Below are 23,827 nucleotides of genomic sequence, written 5' to 3'. Positions count from 1 at the left end.
TATAATAGCAATAACATTTATTGCCGAAGGGATCTTCACAACTTAAGATTAAAGAAATCAAATAATAATTACCATATCTGAAATCTTGATTTACTGATCATGCAGCTAAATTGATAACATGGTTGATCCTGAAACCTGATATATCATTTATCATATATATGCATGTTCACTGCTTTTATCATCTGACGTGTTGGCTCAAAATTTATGTATTTACCTGCTTTCCTTACTCCTTCTCCACATATCAGTTAATTTCTCAGAGAAATATTTGACAGCCTGTTTCACTTCTCGTTTTTCTTTAAATTTACCAAGGAGAAAATTCGCTCACAGTCAGCATTTGAAACTGGAACATTAAGCAAGGCTCTAGCTAATTTGGAGAATGTAGGATATCTACCACTTACATGGACTTTAGACCACAGACACTCTGTATTAGTCTCCTGTGACAAAAAGCTGTCTACATCACCACTCAATAGCAATCAACGCCATTCACAGTCCAACTCTTGTTGTTCATTCTCTTCTGTGATGTTTGGAAATTTCGATGAAATATCCAAGAGGGACTGCCTATCGTTTCCTACAAGGAATGTGGGATCAAGAAGAGAACAGGCTTCTGATAGAGTTTGGTTATTCAGTGGAAGTCGTTGATGTAACTGAACAGGTAATTCTACCAGAAATTGCTGGATAGGTACGTTCAAACAATAAACTCGTGCCCTGTACCTCCCTCTTATTTACACTACTCTCAAGCAGCTTGGCAAATTTGACCCCATTTGAGTTAATGAAATATGGATATTTGGATTTTTTGGGTTCCTGCATTGGGACTTTCAAAACTGAAGGTTTAATGAAGCAACCGAAAATCTGAATATGCAGCTGAAGGCAATCCTTGACAACACGATGAATCATTGCATGGGGCTTTGAAACATGATATTCAGTTTGTTTGTCATTGAGAGAATATATATATATATATATATATATATATATATATATATATATATATATATATATATATATATATATATATATATATATATATATATAGTTTGGTAGTAGGCCATTCTGTATGCAGGTTTTGTTAAAGTCTACAGCGGTAACTGCATTGTTGATTTTATAGGAAGTCTTTTCAATACTTCTTGCTAGTGAGCGAGTGTTCTCGTCAAGGAATCATAATAGATTTCCTATGTCCATTCTTTTTCTTAATCAGCTGGGGTGTTTGTTGTTTTTTGTTCTTTCGAGGTACCTTTCCTGAAGATGGTCTATGAAGGCCGAAAGGTACCTCGAAAGAACAAAAAACAACAAACACCCCAGCTGATTAAGAAAAAGAATGGACATAGGAAATCTCCAAAAGGGAATCTCCAAAGTAGCCCATTGATTTCAGCATCCCCAAGGGGTGCTAGCACCCTAGGTTGGGAAACGCTGTTCTACTATGTCAAGTTCTTTTGCATTCTTCTACTAATCTTCTCCATTCAATTTCATTCCATCCTCTTATATTAATGAAGCAGCATCTGAGACTGTTTCTGGTATTGGCTCTTTCCTATGGGTTGTTTTTTGTTTTTTTCATTGTTTCTTGCTGTTATTCTAAAGTTTATCCACTCCTCTGTCTTGTGATTACTCCTGTTAAGATCAAGATCAAACTTGTTTGGGCAGCCTTTGTAACGGTGCACGGAAGCACGGACTGCACGCCGCTGGCAGCTCACGCCTACGCTCGCACTCAGCTGGTTTGTTCCTAGTACTACATCACATTGGCCTGATGGCGGCGACAAAAGCGGCACTGCACAAAACTAGCGTTCTGTTTGGGGGCTTTGCTCCGAAGAACCTACTTGGAGTGTGTGAGGATGAGGAGGGCCACATACTGGTGTCCTTCAGATCATTTGTGAAGCGGTTCAACGTAAGTACGGAGTGGAGGTGAAGGTGGAGCGTGGTGAGTGTGGGTATTGCACTCTCATGAGATTGTTATTCCACTTGATTGACCTTTCTGTTTACCTGCTTCCAGATTGCTGACAGACAACAAGTGAGGAACTGGACCACGAAGAGCTGGCATCCGTTCACCTGTGCCGCGGTATACCAGCCGGAGGAGCAGAGGGTGGTGGCGGCAGTGAATGGCTCTGTTCTCGCCATGTGGAGCCTGGACCATGAAGACCTGGACAGCAGCAAACGATCCAGCGTGAGTTTGCATGGGACTCACCGTTCACTTCTCTCTGCTCTAGTCACTATGTCAGAACTCAGTCACGACACCACTGTATCACTTTATTGTGGTTTGTTTTAAGTTTATTCCCATGAGCAGGCTAATATTAAAACCACATCCCATTGAATTAGATATCCCCTTTCCTGGTGTATGCATGGGAATTTGAATAATTTGGCTTGTATTTTGGTAAATTTCCAGTTTCCCTACAAACTCTGTATAAGGTTTTATAATAGAGTGGCATCAGATATGAGCACAGAACTCACATATTATGTAGAAGCATCAGTGACCTGTAAAAATAGAAAATTTGTGTGACACTCATATAGTGTGTTGGAAACAGTATTTAGGAATGTGGCAGACATGCCAGGTTTTCCAAGTGTGTAATTTTTTAGGTATTCTTACCTGGTGGGCCTCCCGCTCCTGCTTGGCTAGCAAAAGGAAGAGGGAAGTCACACTCTGCTGCTGCGCCAGTATATAGTTGAAAAATGTTACAGGATGGATTTACTAAATTAATTATATAGCTGGAAAGTGCATCATTAAGCAGCAGTGTGTACTTCATGGTGACTGCCAAGCTTAATTGACATAATCAAACAATGTGTTCCACAAATGAGTTTCAAGATGTTTAAAGGTATTAATATTATTGCAAGAAACAAGGTTGGAAGGAAGATTATTCCACAAATTGACACATCCCATGGAGAAAAATCTCCGTCAGACCTCAATCTGTGACATGATATGGTATATCTTGAAGTTATGGCCCCTTGTTCTATCCATAAAAGGGCAAGAAAAAAAGTTTATCTTGGGTAATTGGAGACACGCCATGGAAAATCTTCCAGTATTTAATAATATCATACCTAAGCAACCTCCCCTAAACAGAGAATAAGTTGAGAGCCTTCAAACGTTGGTGGTACTTTAAACCCTCCATCCCATTAATCTCTCTGGTCCACCTTTGTACTGATTCAAGCTGCTTAAGGTCTTTAATATATTCCAAATTCCAAAATGATGATGCATATTCAATGAGAGGGTGAATATGTGCAACAAAAAGGGGAAGCATAAATGATGCATCCCAATTCATTGTTGATCTCTGGGTATTGTGTGCTACCCTACCTGCTTTGTGTGACACAGATATATGTTGATGGAATTTGTGTTAGTATCAACAGTTGCAGCAAGATCAACTGCTGAAACCTGAAATGGAATGAGTTCATTATTAATGCAATATGCTGCATCTGCCAGTATGCCATTGGGAGTGCCTTTCGCAAATCTTAATGCCACACATAAGGATGTGTTAAGAGCTTAACCCCAGGAAGCAGAAATCTGAAAAAAAGAATGTTTATATCATTCTGACACAACTCTGTCATATGAAATATATCTTCAGAAGAATCAGCCTTGCAGGAAATATATAATTTGAGGTCATCAGTGAAGATCTTAATGAAGGATTTGATGTTACTATTAATGAATTTAATTTTTGTTAGGTTATGTCCTAGCAAGGGGTCTAGATGACTGCTAGGATAGGTTATTTTAGAAGATTTCAGAATTTAAGTGGTGGTTGGTAGGAAGGTGGGAGGAATAATTACCTCTATGTAAAGTGTCTGTCACATATATCCTTATCTAATCAAGCCTAACCCAACTAAATCTAACTTAACCAAACCAAAAAGGGATGAGTGTCTCGCTGACCAGTTTTAACCGCTTGCTCATAGTATCATCTGAAAGAAAGACAATGATTTTTTTTAGGATTGCTGATGGTGTTAGTATTAGTTTGTGCCATGTTACATGGGCTTCAGAATACTGAGCATGAGAAGCTCTAACCAGTGAGAGACATCACACAGGTAGAAGTGAATATATGCATAATCATTCAGAAATAATACCTGGAGGTTTTTTTTACAATATTTCATATTTTTTTATTATTACATATATCCTGATTTTTTTTATTTTTATTTATTTTTTTTTTTAACCAGTTTCATTATGTTTTACTGGTTTACTCAGTTTTGAGCATGATTTGATTGAAGGGGTTGTGTGGCATTTGGTGTGGTAATGAGGTGTGGTCATGGTGATGTTTGTGGATGATCTGATACAGCCCCTTCACAGTCAGTCAGCTCAGGGGCAAAGGCAAAGTAGGTCAGTTTCATGCCTTTAAAATCAACCACTCTCTTTTCTTTATTTCTTTAGTAATGCACAACAACTTGGAGACATTGTGGAAAAGCAGGGTTTTGAAAATTAGGAAGATAAATGTTACTTGATACTTACATCTCCCCAGTCTTGTGTGCCCAGTTCCTATTTGAGAAAAAAAATAGAAGACAGAATAAGTTAGTGATAGTGTGTCAGATACCACTAATTATTTTCTTCACTTCCAGTTTGAGACACCCATCCATACACTGTTGACCAGCGGCAACTCAGTGTTTGTTGTCTTCACCACTGGTCACGTTGAGAGGCTGTCAGAAGCATTGCTGGCCTCACGCAAGACTCCCAGACCAGGTTTCCTCAGTACTGGAGAGACTATCACCTATGTGGAAATTATGAAGGAAAGTGGACTGTTGGTGATGGTGGTGAAAAAAGAGGTGAGGGAAAGCTACTTCCTTACTTTATATTTTATCACTATATTTTTTCTGTATTGCAATAAGATTCAAAGTGAATTTTGTGATGGCCATGATATTTTATTCTGTTAGGAATTCTTGCATGTATTATTTCACTTTGAATAAGACATCATCATTTTGCTTCTATCAAAAATATGTTCATGTGCTTCCAGCTGCTGTATAATAATTAAGAATATGATGTCTGCTTGGGTGTTACCTTCTTTGGGAATTGCTACGCCAGCAGCTCTACCAAACCTTGTACTGGATCTATTATGAGATCAGGCATCTTATAAAAAGGACAATCCATTTCCCTAGCTTATATTGTGAGGAAGTTTCACCTTGTACATGAGGGTCAGTTACATCATGATTGACACACCCTTGGCCTACTGATAATGCTTCTTAAGTTTATTTTTTAAGAGGGGAAATCTGGCCAAGGGCAACAAAAATCATAAAAAAAGAAAAAAAAACTTGATGCCAGTCCCTGAACAGGTCTGAGAGAGTTAGCTAAAAGAATGGGATAAATGTCTTGAAACCTCCCTCTTCAATGAGTTTAGGTCATAGCAAGACGGAAATACAGAAGCAGGCAGGAAATTTTTACTATGGTATAAAGAAGATACAGGACAGAGTGATGTGTGGTGAGCCTGGTCTGGCAGAGTTGTGGCCAGGGAAATTTCTCAGGAGGACAACACCTAGACAGAATTTATGTTTTGGAATGATTGTATTCATGGTGGACAGAACTGATGTGGAGACTTTGTTGTTCCATTTTTATGCAGTAGAGTTCTTAATTGTAGTATGGATTGCACTCATTCCTTTCCTTGTATTGTTTTATTTGTTTATTCTTTTCCACCACTCTTCCTCAATCTCTTCTCTGGATCATCATTTTATAGTTTTTCCTACAGCATTTCTTGTGTGATGAGGAGTTGCAGGTGAGAGATGGCTCATAATGTGGTCTATAAAGGCCCTATCACACTGGCCTATGATACGCGGAACCAGGAACATCCGCTGTAGATAGCTGGAACTTGCCCAGGATTAGCGGAACCAAGTTGAGATGGCTTCATATCCATCCCGGTTCTCCGTATACTATCCCAATGGAAAAGTAAACATGATATATGTAATAAAAACCTTTCATTTGAACTAAAAAGAATGTGACTAAATTTTTCATATTGGAATATTAAATAATATTTCATCAATTTAGAAAAGTAAAGTATATATATTTCATGTCGATAGGTTGGGCTCATGGCAACCACCTCTGAGTCTAAAGTTGCCATCGCGCACGTCTCAGCTTTTCTCTAGTTTTTTTTACTTAATTTTCTTTAACAAGAGGAAGTGCAAATGCAGTTCCTGGACAAAGCACAGGCTGAGGTATAAGCGGCATGGTTTTGTTGTGGTTTATTTTGATTAGGCTTTGTCTTGGTTAGTGGGTCGTTTGCCTAGCATAACAAGAACACAGGCAGCTTGTGTGTGATAGTGTTCCTGGTTTCGTACCAAGAACCATGGCCCATGTTCCGCGTATCATAGGCCAGTGTGATAGCCCCTTAACAGAACTGTGTGCATCTGGGAATATACTGTCTCACCTTTCAGCTCTGTTGATGTATTTATTGTATTTTACCTGTTTATCAACTTATATTTTGTGCTCATTTTACTGCTTGATTTTTATTTATTTAATTTTTTCAATTGATTTTTAAAGAAATAAAGAAAATGATATCAGGAAGATGATATAGAAATTTTATCACACAAAACTTGAAAAAAAGATCAAGCTATTTTATATGGTATGAATTAAGGTTTACTGTAAATGTTCAGGTGAGGAAATGTTTTAGCAGTTTCATCATGCACCAATGTTCATTATGAAAGAACAGGGGCCAACCAGTGTGTGCTCTTGGGTCTTGCTGTGGATGTGTTTGGCTAGCTGTGCAGGAGCTGACAGGGCTAAGAGTGTGAATGGTGTGTGTTTGTGTGTAGTGCTTCATTTGGGCCATACAGTATGAGGTTGCCACTCTGGCATATAGGTAGATAGACCATGAATGTATGTAAATAGAGTTTATAGAAAGATTTATGATAAAATATGAATTATTCTATATTGTGTCATTTATTCCCTAGGGCAAATCACTATCTCTGTATAGATTGCCACTAGGGGAGTCGGTGTGTCAGCCTCAGGACGGCCACATGCTTGCTCTCAATGATGCACATCTAACAGGAATTTGTGCTACCTCTTCAGCCAAACTTGTAACATTGTGTAAGTGTACTGACTCTCTTGTTTTTTTGTCTCGTTTTCTTTATGATTATGATCCTCCAGAATGCCTTTATGGAACACCAACAAGGGGACAGGCATAGCACTCTTCAGCATGCTAACACTGGTGTTTCTTTCCATCCAGGAGTGTTTGATACTGGAATACCTACAGTTGGAGAGCCCTCACCTTTATTAATTGAAATAATCCTTTTATGCTCATTGAAGCTTTCCCAAGATACTTATATCATTTGATGTTTGAATGTAGGACTTGCTAAAGGTGCTAGTTATGTTAATGTTCCTTGGATCCTACTAGCATTGACACTTTTCTGGTCTTCTTTTCATGCTGTCATCAGCATTATTCTCACAGAAATTTCAGTATTATTCACCCATTCAAATAGCATAGTATACTGAATTATCTACTGTTTTCCAGGGTCCACTGGACAAATGTATATTTTTGAATTTCATAATGATTACCTGGAAAAACTGCCAGGACGTCTCCATGCAACAGAGCAAAAAGTCACTGTCACCAAACCCACTAAGATACTGGAACTCTCCCCCAGCCATGTTGTGATAGTAGGCCAGGACAGAGACGATGAAGGTGAGCCACTATACACTAGTGTAAAGGGTGATCTTATTTGCTAGGTAGTATGGTGGTGACAAGAGCTAAAGAATCGACTGCCACTTATCTATTTACAAGTGTTTGATTTATGCATATTTTGAATAACCCAAGTCTGCATTGTGTATGAAAACAAATGGATTTGAATTCATAAGGCTCCTGTAATCAAATTTTGTTCATTTTTTATTTACTAAAAAATCATTATTTTTGTTAATAACAGATTATGTTCCTTTAGGTATAACCACATAGAAGTAAGAATGTTTATTCCAACACAGGTGGAGTAATTGTACTGCGAGACATTAAATTTGGTCTGGTGACCAGCACTCAGCCACTCAAGATGTACCACCGGCCTCCACCAGTCTGGCTGACACGAAGTGGCCTGGTGGTGGTGGAGGGCGGCTCACTTGCTCTCATTCCCTTCACTGTGAAAGAATCTAACCTGGCCACTGTGTTTGGGAGCAGAATAGCAGGTAAGAGAGTGGTATAGAACAGACTTGGAAATAAACTTTTTTTTTTAAACACACCCAGTTTTATCAATGTTTTGCTGGAGGGGAGATTTGTTTATTTATTTATTTATTGTTCATTCTCCATATTTGTATGTAAATCAGTTTGAATAAGCCATTAAAAAGTAATCTTGAGTAAAACAAAAGGTTTGAAGTGTTATCTGAATGACAGACACTTGTTTATTTAGCTCATGTTGATACAGAATGCCTGTCGCTTGTACTGTACAGGAAATGAAAAGGTCTAGCTTGACTACTGTTACATTTTTTTATGTACACATGCACATGACTCCTTATCTCAAAAAGCAGCTTTCCTACCCTTCTTACCTAAAGCCACACATCAACACAGGGGACTTAGGAGGTAAATGTCAAAAGCCTCAACTCATTATGTATCAGTTAAGCCACACCATGTTTCTCAACCAAACTCCTTGTCCACCTCCACCTCCCACTCCCTCCTTGTTTTCCTGTTTTCTATACTTACTCTCTCCTTATCTCCATCTAACCCCTCCCCATTTTCTCTCTCTCTCTCTCTCTCTCTCTCTCTCTCTCTCTCTCTCTCTCTCTCTCTCTCTCTCTCTCTCTCTCTCTCTCTCTCTCTCTCTCTCTCTCTCTCTCGTTATTGCCTTGTGTGTGTGTATATATATATATATATATATATATATATATATATATATATATATATATATATATATATATATATATATACATACAGTGCTTACTCCAATTTTGCGAGAAGTGGGGCAGCATTGTGAGTCGCAAATTTGGAAATCGCAAAATTGGAAGTATTATTCCTATGGGAAAAATTGAATATGGTGGACCCCTCATCCATGGTCACCTAATTTTTCAATATTTTCCTAATATTTTGCCCATATTTATATCACATACATATTGAGCCAGGTATCTTTCCATATGAATGATCACAGTGTTTGTACAATGGCTACGAGAATAAAAAATCTGTCCACCATAGGTTTTTACAGCTTTTTTCAATTTTCTCACTGTTTTTAAACACCATTCTCACAGTTGATTCTCCAACACCAAACTCTCTGGAATTATCACAGTTCCTTTTTCCATCTCTTTTCATCTTAATTATCTTCATCTTTTGCTCCAAAGTTAGCCTAATGTTTTTCTTGGTTGGTGGTGCCATGTCGCCCAAAGTCAAGCACAAGAATTCCTCCAAATTTGCAGAGAGAACTTCGTGGAGGTGTACGTTAACCAATGGAAGGCAGGAGGAAGCGGGGCAGTGTTGCCAGATGAGCTTCATTGAACTACTGCCAGATTTTTGTGAAAACTAGCCAAAAACCACCAAACTATGATAAATATAATATAAATATGATAATAATATAGTATAATATGATAAATATGAATAAATTAATAAAATATTGCCTATATAATACAGTAATATATAATTTGCGGGAACGCTCTCTCTCCCGCCACCACTCGCAATACCGTGAGAAAGGAGCAAGATGAGGAAATTTTAAAAATGGCAATTTTTGGTCTTTGGTCGCAAAATTGGCGTATCGCAAAATTAGAGTAATATATATATATATATATATATATATATATATATATATATATATATATATATATATATATATATATACATACATTTATTGCTGCCCTGTTTCACATAACAGGAATAGAGTGGAACATGGGTTACCTGGCCGTAGATTGTAGTCACCCCCCAATCCGAGGGTTGTGGGGGAGAAGGTAAAGTAAACGGGAGTTGTCCCTCTCCCCCACAACCCACCCCTCTCAGCCCACCAACTCCATTCCTTCACTACGGTCTGTTCGGAGTGGATGTAACTGACACCGTGTTCCTGCCTTGGTCTCATGGCTTCATCACTGGCTCCACGCACAGCGGCACCTTCCCATCCTCGCCCTGGGAGGATATGTAGTGTCTTGCAGTGTGATAAGTGCTTATGTGCTGAGTCAGGTGACCCACATACCTCTGTGTGGGTTGCAGGGGCGGCATATGCTCTCTAGATAAGAGGTGCCCGGAGTGTGAGGACTGGGAGGACGACGTCATCATTAAGGCCAGTAGACACCAAGTTTCCCGTCAATCCAGACGCTTGGCTTACCGTAAAGGGAAGGAGGGTGGTAAGTCTTTACCAGTTCTTCCACCATCATCATCTGTGTCTTATGCCTTGAATCCAGACGTGGCACTGGTCCCTGCAGACGGCAGTGCCTCTTCTAACTCTCCTCCCCCTTCCCCTGGCCCCTCTGTCTCCCAGATAAATTTTTCAGACAACCCACAAGCCCAGTTCTCTCAGGCCTTGACGGTGATTTAACAAGATGGCTTCCTTCCTGGGGATTTCAGGTGACGACTCTCACACTTGTTTGAAGGATGTTGTGAAAGATATGGTAATAGATTCGTTAGCAGAAGAGTTAACCAGCATGATTTCTGTACCTCCTGTCCCTCCTTCCTCCGATGTTCCACTGTTGTTTATGAGTGGAGGCGGCGTCTCTACCAACATCCACCTTCCCACAGCTGTTGGGGAGGGGAGGCAGACCCCCCCACCAATGTAGATTTGGAGAATTCCCTTTTTCAGCAGGAGTTTTGCACTCTACAACCTGCCACTCCTTCCTGCACCCCCAAGAGGATACCAAAGGACCTGAAGGGGAAGGTGAAACGCTCCCGCACTGCTGTTATGGGGGATGACCGGGAAGTTATGCCTTCCACGACACACTCCTCCCTCCCATGACCGACGGTCGCCGAGTCAGGCTGCTGCCACAATAATAAGGCCCGTTCTGTTTCGCAACCTAATGTTGCCCTCACATCCTGTGCTGAAGTTCACCACTAGGTTGAGTCAGCTTATATACAGGTTGGGGGCGACGCTGGCAGCTTCCGCACGTTATCTCGAAGCACTAAGCCCTAGCTGTTGCCACCTACTTCTGGCAGTCGGTCCCGCACAGTGCACACTAAGTCCAGCGGCAGGGGACAAGTACAAACTTCTGTCATTCACCCTCTTGTCGTCTCACCTTCGGCCCACCACGCAGAACAGCGGGAACTTGTCAATTCCCCCCACCTGATTCGTCCTCACCATGACGACTTACACTTGTCTCTACGTTCTCCCTCCCAAGCTGGCGCCGCTCTGCACTGCCCCAGCCATAGGACTCGCTTAGAGACTGACGTGCTCTCCCCTTCTGCCAGCCACACAAGAGATGCGCACGGCAACACTTACTGGACATTTTCGCCTTCACTTCCTGTGTCCTCTGGCGGACGTTGAGAGGATGAAACAACCACTGATGAGGAATCCGCTTTCCTCAAACTGACACACTTTGTGTTTAACCAGTTTCCAGACTCCATGGGCTCTTCCCCTACCTTCCAGGACAAACCCTTGGGTCCCGGTCAGGAGGAATTTGTAGCTCGGAAGAAGAGGAGTCCTCTCCCCCCCTTTCGTTGGTCTGGGGTCATGAGGCAGTCCACCGAGTCCATCAACCACATACTTTCAGAACGGATTTCAGCTGGTCGCTCTTCTGCTCTTCCCTTCACTCTTCCAGGGAAATCCTTCTACAGGACTGACGAGGACACTCTGCACTGCAAGAATGCTACAGTGAATTCGTCCCTTGCTCGCCTCTTAGCGAGGAACCCTTCAGATGTGCGCTCTTCCATCTCCAGCAAGGATTTAGCACAATTGGAGGAAGCCCTTCGATATCTACGTTCAATCCAGAATTTTCAGTTCTGGATTTTTGGTGCAGTTTCCAGACTTTTCAAGCTGAGTGACTCTGTACCAGATATGGACGTCCTCATGAACCAAGCGGTCTACAGCATGCAATTGGCGATGCAAAGAGCAGCCCAAGTTTCCACCACTGCACTTTCTAACATTTTAATGATTCGAAGGCAGTCTCTCCTGGACTCCTTACCTGCATCCCTTCTCCTCTACTAACAATCTGGATCTGATGCTGGCTCTGTTGGATGCCCCCACCCTTTTTGTTGAGGAGAAAGTTGATCAAGCCCGTAGACAATTGGACCTTTTTTCAACCAGGAAGCTACAAGAAGCGACAGTTGCTGCCCTTAAGAGGAAGCCTCCTTCCACCCCTTCCTCATCATCTTCATCTCGGCCATATTCCAAGCCCTCTACTTCGGGTTTCAAACGCCCCTAACCCCAAGCCAATACCCAACCTTTCAAGAAGACTAACTCCTCCCGACTTCCGGCGAAGTCGTCGTTCTTCCGCCCCTGCGAAGGCAGCTTTTCGGAACTAGAACCCACTAGCCTCGACCGTTCCTGTAGCTGGTTCCCTTGCTCACAGTTGGGAAGTATGGCAAAGGGAGGGAGCAGACGTGTGGGTAGTCAACATCCTTTGGCACGGCTACCACATTCCCTTCTCCTGTCGTCCACCACTTTCAGCCTTCCCGAGGGCCTTCGAAAGCTATGCTCCCGACTCCAGGAAGGGGAGAGCGCTACAGGAAGAACTTCACACCCTCCTTCAAAAAGGGTGCGTGGAGCCAGCACCACACGATCCAGGCTTCTACAGCAGGATGTTTGTAGTTTCAAACGCTACAGGGGGCTTCCGCCCAGTCATCGACTTGTCGACACTGAACCGCTTCATCTTCACGACACCATTTCGGATGGAAACCAACACTTCCGTCATGATGGCCATCCAGCAAGGAGATTGGATGATGTCTCTGGATTTGAAGGAAGCCTACTTTCAGATCCCTGTCCTCCCAGACAGTAGACGGTTCCTTCAGTTTGTGTGGGGACAACAACCATTCCAATTCAAAGTTCTTTGTTTCGGCTTGTCCACGGCCCCTCAGGTCTTCACCAGAGTGATAGCTTTTCCTGCAATGGTTCTACACAGGAAGGGCATTCGCCTGCTGTGCTACCTGGACGACTGGCTAGTGCTAGCCTCCTCCACAGAAGAAGCCTTAAGGTTGAGGCGGACACTTTTGAATCTCTACACTTCCCTCAACATCATCATCAACTGGGAGAAGTCCGACCTTACACCCAGACAAGCTGTCGCCTTCCTGGGGATGGAGATCCACTCAAGAACCCTAGTGGCATTCCCCTCACTGAGGAGGATAGACAATCTTTTAAACCTCATAGAGGACTTTCTTTCCCAAGAAGCTCCCCCAGCACAGGACTGGCTCACCCTCCTGGGCCACCTTTCATCTCTCATCCATCTGGTACCAGGGGGTCGAAGGAGAATGAGAAGTCTTCAGTTCCAGCTCTCGGGCCACTGGGACAGACACCATTACGGTACCGAATTTCCAGTTCACATCTCTCAGGAAGTACTATACACAGATGCTTTTTTGGAGGGTTGGGGAGCCTCTCTTCTCGACGTAGAACACAGTGGCCCATGGTCAGGAAGGGATCTTCAGGAGCACATCTCCCTCTTAGAATTAAGAGCTGTCAGACTGGGGCTTCAGACCTTCGAGTCACACCTACGAGGGAAGACTGTAGCCATGATGTCAGACAATACCACGGCAGTGGCCTACTTACAGAAGGCAGGCGGCACGAGATCGGCCACCCTCAACCGAGAGGCCCTGCAGACCCTCCAGTGGGCAGAGGACAATTCGGTCACCATACTGACTTGGTTTGTTTGAGGCCACAACAATGTTCTAGCAGACAGCCTCAGTAGAAAGAACCAAGTGTTGCCAACAGAATGGATGTTGCACCACCAGGTTTGTGCCGACCTGTGGAATTTTTGGGGCTACCCTCTCCTAGACCTGTTTGCCACATGGCTGAACAGCAGACTGCCCAACTTTGTCTCCCCCTTCCCAGATCCAACAGCGGTGGCGACAGATGCCTTCCTTTTTCCCTGGGACCACAAGGAGATGTATGCATTTCCACCATTCGTCATCATGAGAAAGGTCATCAACATGCTCTGTTCATCAAAGAGAACCAAGCTGACATTGATCGCCCCTTTCTGGCCTCAAAGGAGATGGTTCCCAGATCTGGTGGGTATGGCCATAGCGTCTCCACGCAGACTACCGTTCAGGAAGGACCTCCTACGACAACCACACTTCCATTGGTTTCACCTCAATCTCCATGCACTACAGTTAGTAGGGTGGAGACTGTCAAGCGACTCCTCCGATTTTGTGGGTATTCCCGAGGAGTCTCGCAAGCAATGGCGGAGTCTAGATGGGATTCCACGACTTTGAACTATCAATCCAAGTTGAAGAAATATCGACAGTGGTGTTTGGACACAGGCCATTTGGTGTCACGCCCTTCCAGTCAGAAGTTCATTCTTTTTCTCCACCAGTCTTGCCAACTTTTGGCTTGTGTCATTAAAGGTTATAGGGCAATGCTTAATAGTGTCTTCGCCCTTAACCCCTTCCATACCGCAAGACTGTTTTGTGGTATGTGCGTACCACGCGCAAAAGCGACCTCGTGGTACCGCAAGATGCCGCCGTGGTACGTGCGTACCACACAAATACATTTCCGTGTATAACCGTGGCCTGAGTGCGGATTTTGCCTTTTTCATGCTCCACGTGGTTCACTATAAACAAACAAACACTGGAGGCGTTATTTTTAGCCACCCCAGCGTAACAAAACCATCCCCCCCACTAGCCAATCAATATCGGAGTTAATTTTTCATGCATAAACTATAAAGCCAATCACTATTCTTTGACATATATTATTCCCACAGTCCCCCCAAGAACATCAGTTCTCTAGTATCGGCCGTGGTGAAACTGTTCTATTGCCTCTACCCTAATTAGAGATAATGGCGTCTGCTTCGTATAGCAGCGATGAGGATTATCATAATTATGAGACAGATAGTGAGGATATACTGGAAGACTCTCCAGATGAATATGAAGAAATAGGAGAGAGTGATAGTGACAGCAGTGTTGAAACCCTCTCGGCAAGTGAGGGGGAGCAGCCTAGTTATGACTGCCTCAGGGCCACCCTCACCAGGTGCAGAGTGTGTGGTGCTGAATTTATGATTAGTGCACAATTTATGATTATGTTTACGTTTTCTTTTATTAATAAAATGACAAAAATATGTTTAGAAAAAAGTACATAACACTGAGTTAGAAAGAAATATAATGTGTAGATCTGGCCGTGAGGCACGTGCGCACACGGGCAGGGGCCTGCGGTATAGGAGGGGAACGCTTTGTTTACATCGGGGGGTGACTGTGGTAAGGAAGGGGTTAAAGGCTTTGACCTCTCGCAGGACCTATAGTCCGACTCAAATATGAAGGCCGCTGAGGGGGAAACCTAACGGGGATTCCCCGGCTGCGGCGTCGCCAAGCATCGTAGCACATGTTTCGATCTTATTATTAACTTACATCTTAATGAACTGTCATAAAAGTGTATTCCTCTAAATTTCTACTAAAGATGTATAGAGAGTTTTGAATATTGTTTTAGTGTAATGAAGACAATGATTTTGTATAGATACCACAAAATGTAGCACCACTGCTCTCCAGCGTTGCTACTTTTCAAGGTTGGACATGGGTGAGGTCAACTTCCCTGACCGCTGCTAATCCCCAGGTCAAATCGAATCTCTCCTCCCATCCCTGTCGCTCAGGATGGAAGGTGAATATCTCATCCGCGCGCTACTCGCCATCGCAACCTTCATAGTCGAGAGAAATTAATTATTTACAGAGTCAACAAGTTCTGCTTAGAGGATTCTTTTATTATCAATGTGGAGGACACTTCTGACGAAGAACTGTCTGATTAAATAGCTTAGAGAGGATTATGCCTACAGGGTAAAACCTCTATAAAAAAAAACGCACCTTAACTCTTACCTCATGGGTGGTGTGGAAAAGAGTAAAATAAAACAACAAAAAAGATGCATGTCTACTTGTCTATTTTAGAGAGAGAGAGAGAGAGAGTGAGTGAGTGAGTGAGTGAGTGTGTGTGTGTGTGTGTGTGTGTGTGTGTGTGTGTGTGTGTGTGTGTGTGTGTGTGTGTGTGTGTGCCGCATCACAGGAGAACCAATACGTAAACTGTTGAAAGACTCGCGCAAGCAGGATTATACACACACACGCACACACACACACACACACACGTGCATGAGAGAACTATATAGTAATAAAAAACAGGAGGAAGTAGTAACAAGCCAGAGAGAGAGAGAGCGGGAGAGATGGGAGTTTCTCCACACTTCAGTGTTAATCCTATAATTGGGGCTGCGACATTTGGCGACGCCGCAGCCGGGGAATCCCCGGCTTCGACATACGATTTTGATTCATTCTGTGATGATCGTTGTATATAAAAAAAATTGTATAGTCATACCTCGCCCAACACGACAATTACGTTTCTGAGCTCGTCGTGTACGGCGAGATTCGTGTTCGGCGAATAATAGGCCCGATGGGATAATGGGGGTTACGTTCCCAGATCCTTCCCTGCCAAAAAAATTTACCAAAAGGCTGAAAAATAAAAACGATAAATGAAGTACCAGGCACACATTTTATTTAATTGTAGTACAGGCAACCCCCGTTTAACGAAGTTTCACACAAGGAAATTTCGCTACAATGAAGGTTTTATTTTACTACCATCTGCTCGTTTAACGAACACCAAACTCGCTTTAACGAAGTTTTGTCCAGGTAATTTTTTTCAAATTTGAAGGCCCCACCGTATCATACAAGCTGACAGGCTTTTGAATACACCAGGAGCTGCTGGTACTAAGGCCTGCTTCAGAAGAAATCCTGAGATACCTGTAGAATAAAGATCAAGATGAAGCCTCTCATGGGCAACACAGTCACTGCTGATACAAAGGCCTGACTCAGAAGAAATTTTGCGTCACCTGTAGCATCAAGATCAAGATCAAGATCATGTGCACCACTCACTCCCCAATCAAAATATAACAGCGTCACCAGCAGCTCATCTTCCCTAGTTCAACTTAACACCAAAATGCCCTGCAATGTGGCCTAACATTCCTAAGAAGACCAGGAAGTGTCTTACTCTCGAAGTGAAGCTGAGTATTATTCACAGATATGAGAGAGGCCAGAAAACTAATAACATTGCTTGCCACCATCTTGACTCTATCTACTGTACTATATTCAAGTAAGCAGACTCTATTAAAAAGGCTGATGAGGCCGTATCTTCCTTGAAAGCTAAAAGAACCACCTGAACTTGTGACTCTACAATGGATAAAATGGAAAGCCTTGTGGAAATGTGGTACATAAGTTTTGTATGCGGTACCATGATGCGCACTTTGTTTACATTCTACAGGTTGCCGGTTAGTGTATTTCCCGTTTCACTCTCCCTCCCTTTATAAAGTTAAGATCATCAACATTATAAAGTTACGTACATACGTACATTAGTGTACATTATAATGACTTAAATTAAACTACCTAAATGTTTAACTTCATAATTTTTACTTTCATTAAACCTTTTACTGTACTATGATGCACTCTCGCTTTGCTTATTCTCAGCGGAAGTTCAAATCAGGGGTTAAACTTGTTGTAATCGGTTTGCTTAATGAAGTTTCGCTTATTGAAGTGTTTTTTAGGAACGTAATCCCTTCATTAAATGGGGTTGCCTATATATATATATATATATATATATATATATATATATATATATATATATATATATATATATGCAGGCAACTCCCACTTAACGAAGGGGTTACGTTCCTAAAAACACTGCCGTTAGCGAAACTTCTGTTTAACAAGTTTAACCCCGGACTTGAACCTCCATTGAGAGTAAACAAAGCGAGAGTGCATCATAGTACAGTAAAAGGTTTAATGAAAGTAAATATTAAGAAGTTAAACATTTAGGCAGTTTAATCTAAGTCATTATAGTGTACACTAATGTATGTATGTACGTAACTTTATAATGTTGATGATCTATAATTTATGAAGGGAGGGAGAGTGAAACGGGAAAGACACAAATCGGCAACCTGTGGAATGTAAACAAAGGGCACATCATTGTACCACATACAAAATTTATGTACCGCATTTCCACAATTGGCTTTCCATTTTATCCATTGTAGAGTCACGAGTTCAGGTGGTTCTTTTAGCTTGCAAGGAAGATAGTCTCATCAGCCTTCTTAATAGAGTCTGCTGACTTGAAAATAGTAGAGACAGTAGATGGAGTCAAGATGGTGGCGAGCAATGCTATAAGTTTTCTCGCCTCTCGTGTCTGTGAATAATATCCAGCTTCACTTTGAGAGTAAGAGACTTCCTAGTCTTCTTAGCAACACTAGGCGACATTGCAGGGCGTTTTGGTGGTAAGTTGAGCGAGGGTAAAGGAGTTGCTGCTGACACTGTTATGTTTTGAACAGGGGAGTGAGTGGTGAGCATGTCCACAAGAAGCTTGATCTTGATCTTGATTCTAAAGGTGTCCCATGATTTCTCCTGAGGCAGGCCTTAGTATCGGAAGCTCCTGGTGTATTCAAAAGCCTGTTGGCTTGTGTGATACGGTGGGGCTTTCAAACTTTGAAAAAATTACCTGGATAAAACTCCCTTAAAGCGAGTTTGGTGTTTGTTAAACGAGCAGATGGTAGTAAAATGAAACCTTCTTTGTAGCGAAATTTTGTTGTGTGAACCTTCATTAAAGGGGGTTGCCTGTATATATACACACACAATATATATATATATATATATATATATATATATATATATATATATATATATATATATATATATATATTTATCTATACACACACACATAGAACATATATGTATACGTATATGAAGTGGGGTAGAATGTGCAAAATGTTGGATAACATCCCATGAAATGCACCTGTGACTGACTGTCCCAAGCAAAGGGGACTCCTATGTGCAGGCCCGATGGCCCCATGTAGCTTCCCTCATTTTCTTATATCCTAATGTTTTAAACATTGTCGGGAAGATCAGCACATGCGGTCTTGGTGTCAGTTAGAAGCTGTTACTATAGTACAGAGGTGGGCAAAATTTTCAGTGCAAGAGCCATATTAGAAAACAAAAAAAGGAAAATTACAATTTTGTAAGGCTGTATTATAGTATATTAATCCAAAATAATTAATAATTAAAACAGACAAAATGAAAGGCTTTTAAAGAAAAAACTATTCTCACATGTATATGCACTCCTGTGGGAGAAAACAAAAGGTTCACAATATTATTTGGCATTGTTTGGTATCTTTCTCTTTCAAGTTTACTAACATTTAGAGGGCCACATGAATTCCTTTGGTGGGCTGCATGTGGCCTGTAGGACATAGTTTGCCCATACTTGCTATAGGAGCAATGATCCTTTGTTTATTCTAGCTGAAAGACACATAGAAGCATTTGATAGAGGATATATGCTGCAGGGACTTCAGTGTGTGTGCTGAGTCACTCAAACTTAGCCGTTTTGTTCAGGAACAGATTAATCTATTTTACATTGATTCTTTTGGAGAAAATTATTTTGATTTTCAAACATTTCAGTTTGTGAATGGCCTTCTGGGATGAATCAAGTGTGATAACTGAGGCACCACTGTACAGTGGAGACTCAATACTCGAACGTCTAAATAGTCAAACTTTTCAATAGTCGAACGCAAAAAGTTCTACTTAATACTTGAAAAAATACGTATTAGTCGAATGTCCATCCATGTGGCTGTAAACAAAGGGTCTTTCCCTTCCTGCTGCCCCACCGGACCACCGCAGCCAGTTGATCCTTTGCTGTCTCTTAAGAATAATGTTGTCCTGCGCTTTCTCAATCGAAAGGACAAAGGAGATTATTGATAAGTACAAGAAAGGAGGAAGAATAACCTATCTTTCAGCTGAGTACTGTATGGCTAAATCTACAGTAGCCACTTTACTGAAAAGACAACTCATTAAAAGAGCTGATGTGGCGATTGGTATGAAAAGGCAATATAAGCAACCTGTGGCAGTGGAAGAAATGGAACAATTGTTGATGTGATAAACCAAAGGCAGATGGCTGGTGATTCTTTGTCAGAGGGCATAATTTGTGTGAAGGCTAGGCTGCTGGATCGTGATTTTATTTCTGATACTATACATCTGACTCCAATGATTATTTTAAAGCAAGTAAAGAGTGGTTTGTGAATTAAAAAAAAAAAACCAGGAATTCATTCTGTTGTGAGGCAAGCGAGCCCCCATGTCAGGAGTAAACATATGCTATACGTCACTGTCACCAGTGGATGGTGGGAGCGACAGTGATTTCACGGTGTCCAATTCCGCCACCTCTCCCGCGCGCCTTACTTTTACACCTCGGGTCTCTCGCCATGTTGCGGGGAGACAACTTTTGAATAAGAGTGGCATTGGAAAGGTTTTGGAATTAACAGTTTCTACAATAATAGAGAGTGAAGATACTGATGTTCTGGACTCTGATATGGCTATAGGAGATTCAACCACCGAAGGGGAGGACATTCCACCACCACCACCACCACCAACTCCTATTGTTTATATTTTATATTTTTTTTTGCAAATAAAATATACATATTATTAGATCACTTTACGAACATTTTGAGAGAGAGAGAGAGAGAGGGTCCGTTTTCTATCGTTCTAGCCAAGGTCACTAAGCCCGATCAGACGCAAGGCCACGTACACCGATGATACCACCTCATTCAACCTGTGATATTTTGATAACCATAGCATCTAGAGACTTCTGTTTTTTTTGCATTGCAAAGAGGAAGAGTTGCTTGTGGGCAGAACACCATTTGTTCTCAATCATTTATTGAATTTCCAAGTGTAATCAGTATGTGAATACAGGCTATTTTGTGTGTTTCTCGCCAAACTTCCTGAGCTAGCGTGCGAGCTAAAAATCCCATTCCCGAGTTTTAGTGATTAATTGTGATGAAATTTTCCTGTTTTGGAAAAAAATGAAGTACCAAACATGATCTGCATAACAAAGGAAGAGAAGTGTTTCAAAGGACACAAGCCCATGAAAGACAGGCTAACCCTGCTTCTTTGCGCCAATGCTAGCGATGACTGGAAAATTAAACCACTGCTTTTTTTTCTAGACTTGGGTTTGGCAATGGCTGGAATGAATTACCTGATTTATAGGTATCAATAGTCAAACTTTTTAATACTCGAATGGCCATTTGGAACGAATGAAGTTTGAGTATTGAGTCTCTACTGTATTTACTTGTTGTGTATCAATATTGCCTTAGGCATCCAGACTTCAAGGAAACACTATTTATTGATAAAAGTGAAACTACAGATTGTTAAAAAGGTTTGCCAGTAAAGCTTACTGATAACAGGGCTATCACAATCACTCACTTGCTTCCACTATTATCTTGATTCACTCTGTGAATTGGCCAGTTTTTCATTGCTCTACAGTTCCCTTGTGAACATTCTGTGATGTTAAATTAAGTTTTGAGATTTCTATTTTTATTCTGCTTTTTTTTTTTTTTTTTTTTTTTTTATTAATTAATTAATTTTTTTGTATTGTTTTCTTTTCATGTTTATTCCCTGGCTGTGAAGCCTGGGGAATATCCAACATTTGCATTCATATTTTAGGACAAATTTTTTTCAAGAAATGTTTCAGCTTCCAATTTGTCTCAACAGTTGGGGTCTTCAGGTTGTGGTGTCATCTCTCTATTGTGAAATATAAGATGTATGAAAGATTTGTATGTTGTGTAATGTCATTTTGAATATTTATATATTAATTTATTACTTAGGGATCTATTTCAGTGTTTTATATTTGTTTGTAGCTCTTTCTTTCACCTTTCTCTTGTGTTGAAAGTTGCTTTAGTTTAGTTTTCATTAGCAGAAAACTTACTGTTACAGAAACCAAGGGCTCCCCGTTTGAAGAGTGCCACAGCTGGGCAAGGACTGATGGACACCAGGAAACTATTCCAAAGGAAGCTAAAGAAACCATTTACAGCAACAAAAGTGCTGAACTAATGAAAGTGATAGGAACTATTGACAGAGGAGCTCTCTCAGAGAGCATGTAAGTGTTTATTCCTGTAGAAGGATTTTTTTTTATCTTTGTCTGCATCTGTCTGTTTATCGATCTAGTTATACCTTGAGAGAGAGAGAGAGAGAGAGAGAGAGAGAGAGAGAGAGAGAGAGAGAGAGAGGATGTTACTTAGTTAATTTTATATATTGAATGAGGATTGGTATGAAGTGAGAAAACTGGGGGCGAGTGATGCTAAGGTAGAGTGGTAGTCAGAGGGGGAGTGTGAAAGGTAAATGCATGGCAGTGTGTGGCAGATTGAGGGAAGTTAACTAACGTGGTAGAGGAGTGTAGACGTGTGTAGAAGAATGAAGGTGAAGGTAAATGTTGGATAGAGTAAGGTAAATGAGGTGCACCAGGGAGACAGGTGGTAGGATGAACAGTGAGGAGTTGGAGGAAGCAGAAAAATTTGACTATTCAAGATTATTGTATTTGGAGTGAATGTAAACAGAGTACTGTATGAAGGAATAGTGGTAACAGTAGACAAGAAGAGAAGAGGTGTCCAATGAGTATGCTTGGAGTAACTCAGATAGATAGAGTCAGAATTGAGGAAGTAAGAAGAACAGGTGTTGTGGGAGATTTGGTAGGATGGAGAGAGCAGTTTGTGGAGAGAATGGAGGTTGAAAGACTGATGAAGATAGTTAGATCGAATGTGAGAAGTGATAACTTGTAAGGTAAGCCATGTAAGGATGGATCAGTTGCATAAAGGAAAAGATTTAGAACAAGGGACAATAAAGTGGCTTATTTTTTATTTGTAATTCTGATATCCTGTAGTGTACCTTTTGTGAATCAACACACTTTTTCTGTTAATCTGTTCAATGGTGATAACATGTCTCAAATTCCTGTTCTTGAATGACCACCATATACACTGTCATTTTGCATTTATGAACTAGTTTGATGGCCAGTATTGTTGTGTGATGATTGTTCTGCCCAATTGCAAATATTTAGGTATCTTTTATCTGTACAGTAATACTCTGCTTAACGAACGTTCGTTTAACGAATTTCTGGTTTAATGTACTGTATAAAGTTAGACCAAAAATTCCGCATACGTACAACCACATCCATTTTAGTGAATTTTCTGGGTTTGAATTTGCCGGGTGAGGGACCGAACATGGTAGTTTTGCTGTGACTGGCTGGCTCCCCGCCTCTGTCTCTAGCGCTCCTGGAGCTGGATCCAAGATTCTTTAACAACATCAGAGCAGCCTCTTGCAGCGAAATGGCATCTGTGAACGCTTGGAGGGATGGTGACAAGGTTGCTATCAGGTTGCTCTGAGGTTGCTGGGAACACCACCTCTGGAAGTGGTGTTACTGTCTTATTATATGCATTTATGTTCACAAAACAACATTTCTATTAGCTTTTTACAAACCTTGCCCCCAAGAAAGGATTGTTTTGTAATGCATAAAGTGAAATCTTACATGGAATACCAAAAAATAAAGCAGAGATGAGATGAGCCTCAGACGAAGTGGGAGACTCGCGGCCACTCGGCTGCTTCTTCATCTTCTTGTGACCCTTTTGCTTGTGTGTTACTTTCATCATGATGTTTATGTTTTCACTCCTCTATTGCCTGCTATAATGGATATCATATCTTAGTATTCATATACGCTCATGCCACAAGGATAACCTCGACTTTGTGGCACTGAGTGATAGTGAATTACTAATGAAATACCGCGGTATTTCATTAATAATTCACTATCACTCAGTGCCACGGAGTCGAGGTTATCCTTGTGGCATGAGCGTATATGAATACTAAGATATGATATCCATTATAGCAGGCAATAGAGGAGTGGAAACAAATATCATGGGAAAGACAACATGCAGGCTAAAAGGGTTACAAGAAGAAGAAGAAGAAGAAGAAGCGGCCGAGTCACTGCGAGTCTCCCGCTTTGTCTGTGGCTCATCTCATCTCTGCCTTATGTTTTGGTATTCCATGTAAGATTTCACTTTATGCATTACAAAACAATCCTTTCTTGGGGGCAAGGT

At 41.3% G+C, this 23,827-nt stretch overlaps 1 protein-coding gene across 1 annotated transcript in view; it reads left to right on the top strand.

Moving 5' to 3' along the window:
• The first annotated feature begins 1,630 nt into the window (after nt 1-1,630).
• Nucleotides 1,631-23,827, top strand: part of LOC123510578 — a 41,706-nt gene continuing 19,509 nt past the window's right edge. Inside the window, exons 1-7 of the mRNA XM_045265855.1 lie at nt 1,631-1,876; nt 1,982-2,152; nt 4,519-4,722; nt 6,835-6,970; nt 7,395-7,562; nt 7,856-8,050; nt 21,678-21,840. Coding sequence (XP_045121790.1) covers nt 1,739-1,876; nt 1,982-2,152; nt 4,519-4,722; nt 6,835-6,970; nt 7,395-7,562; nt 7,856-8,050; nt 21,678-21,840 — 1,175 coding nt within the window. The 5' untranslated portion in view covers nt 1,631-1,738. The remainder of the gene's footprint in view (nt 1,877-1,981; nt 2,153-4,518; nt 4,723-6,834; nt 6,971-7,394; nt 7,563-7,855; nt 8,051-21,677; nt 21,841-23,827) is intronic.

The sequence above is a fragment of the Portunus trituberculatus genome, chromosome 29 (genome assembly GCF_017591435.1).
Source record: "Portunus trituberculatus isolate SZX2019 chromosome 29, ASM1759143v1, whole genome shotgun sequence".
NCBI lineage: Eukaryota > Metazoa > Arthropoda > Malacostraca > Decapoda > Portunidae > Portunus > Portunus trituberculatus.
This window is presented reverse-complemented; position numbering and strand designations above follow the sequence as displayed.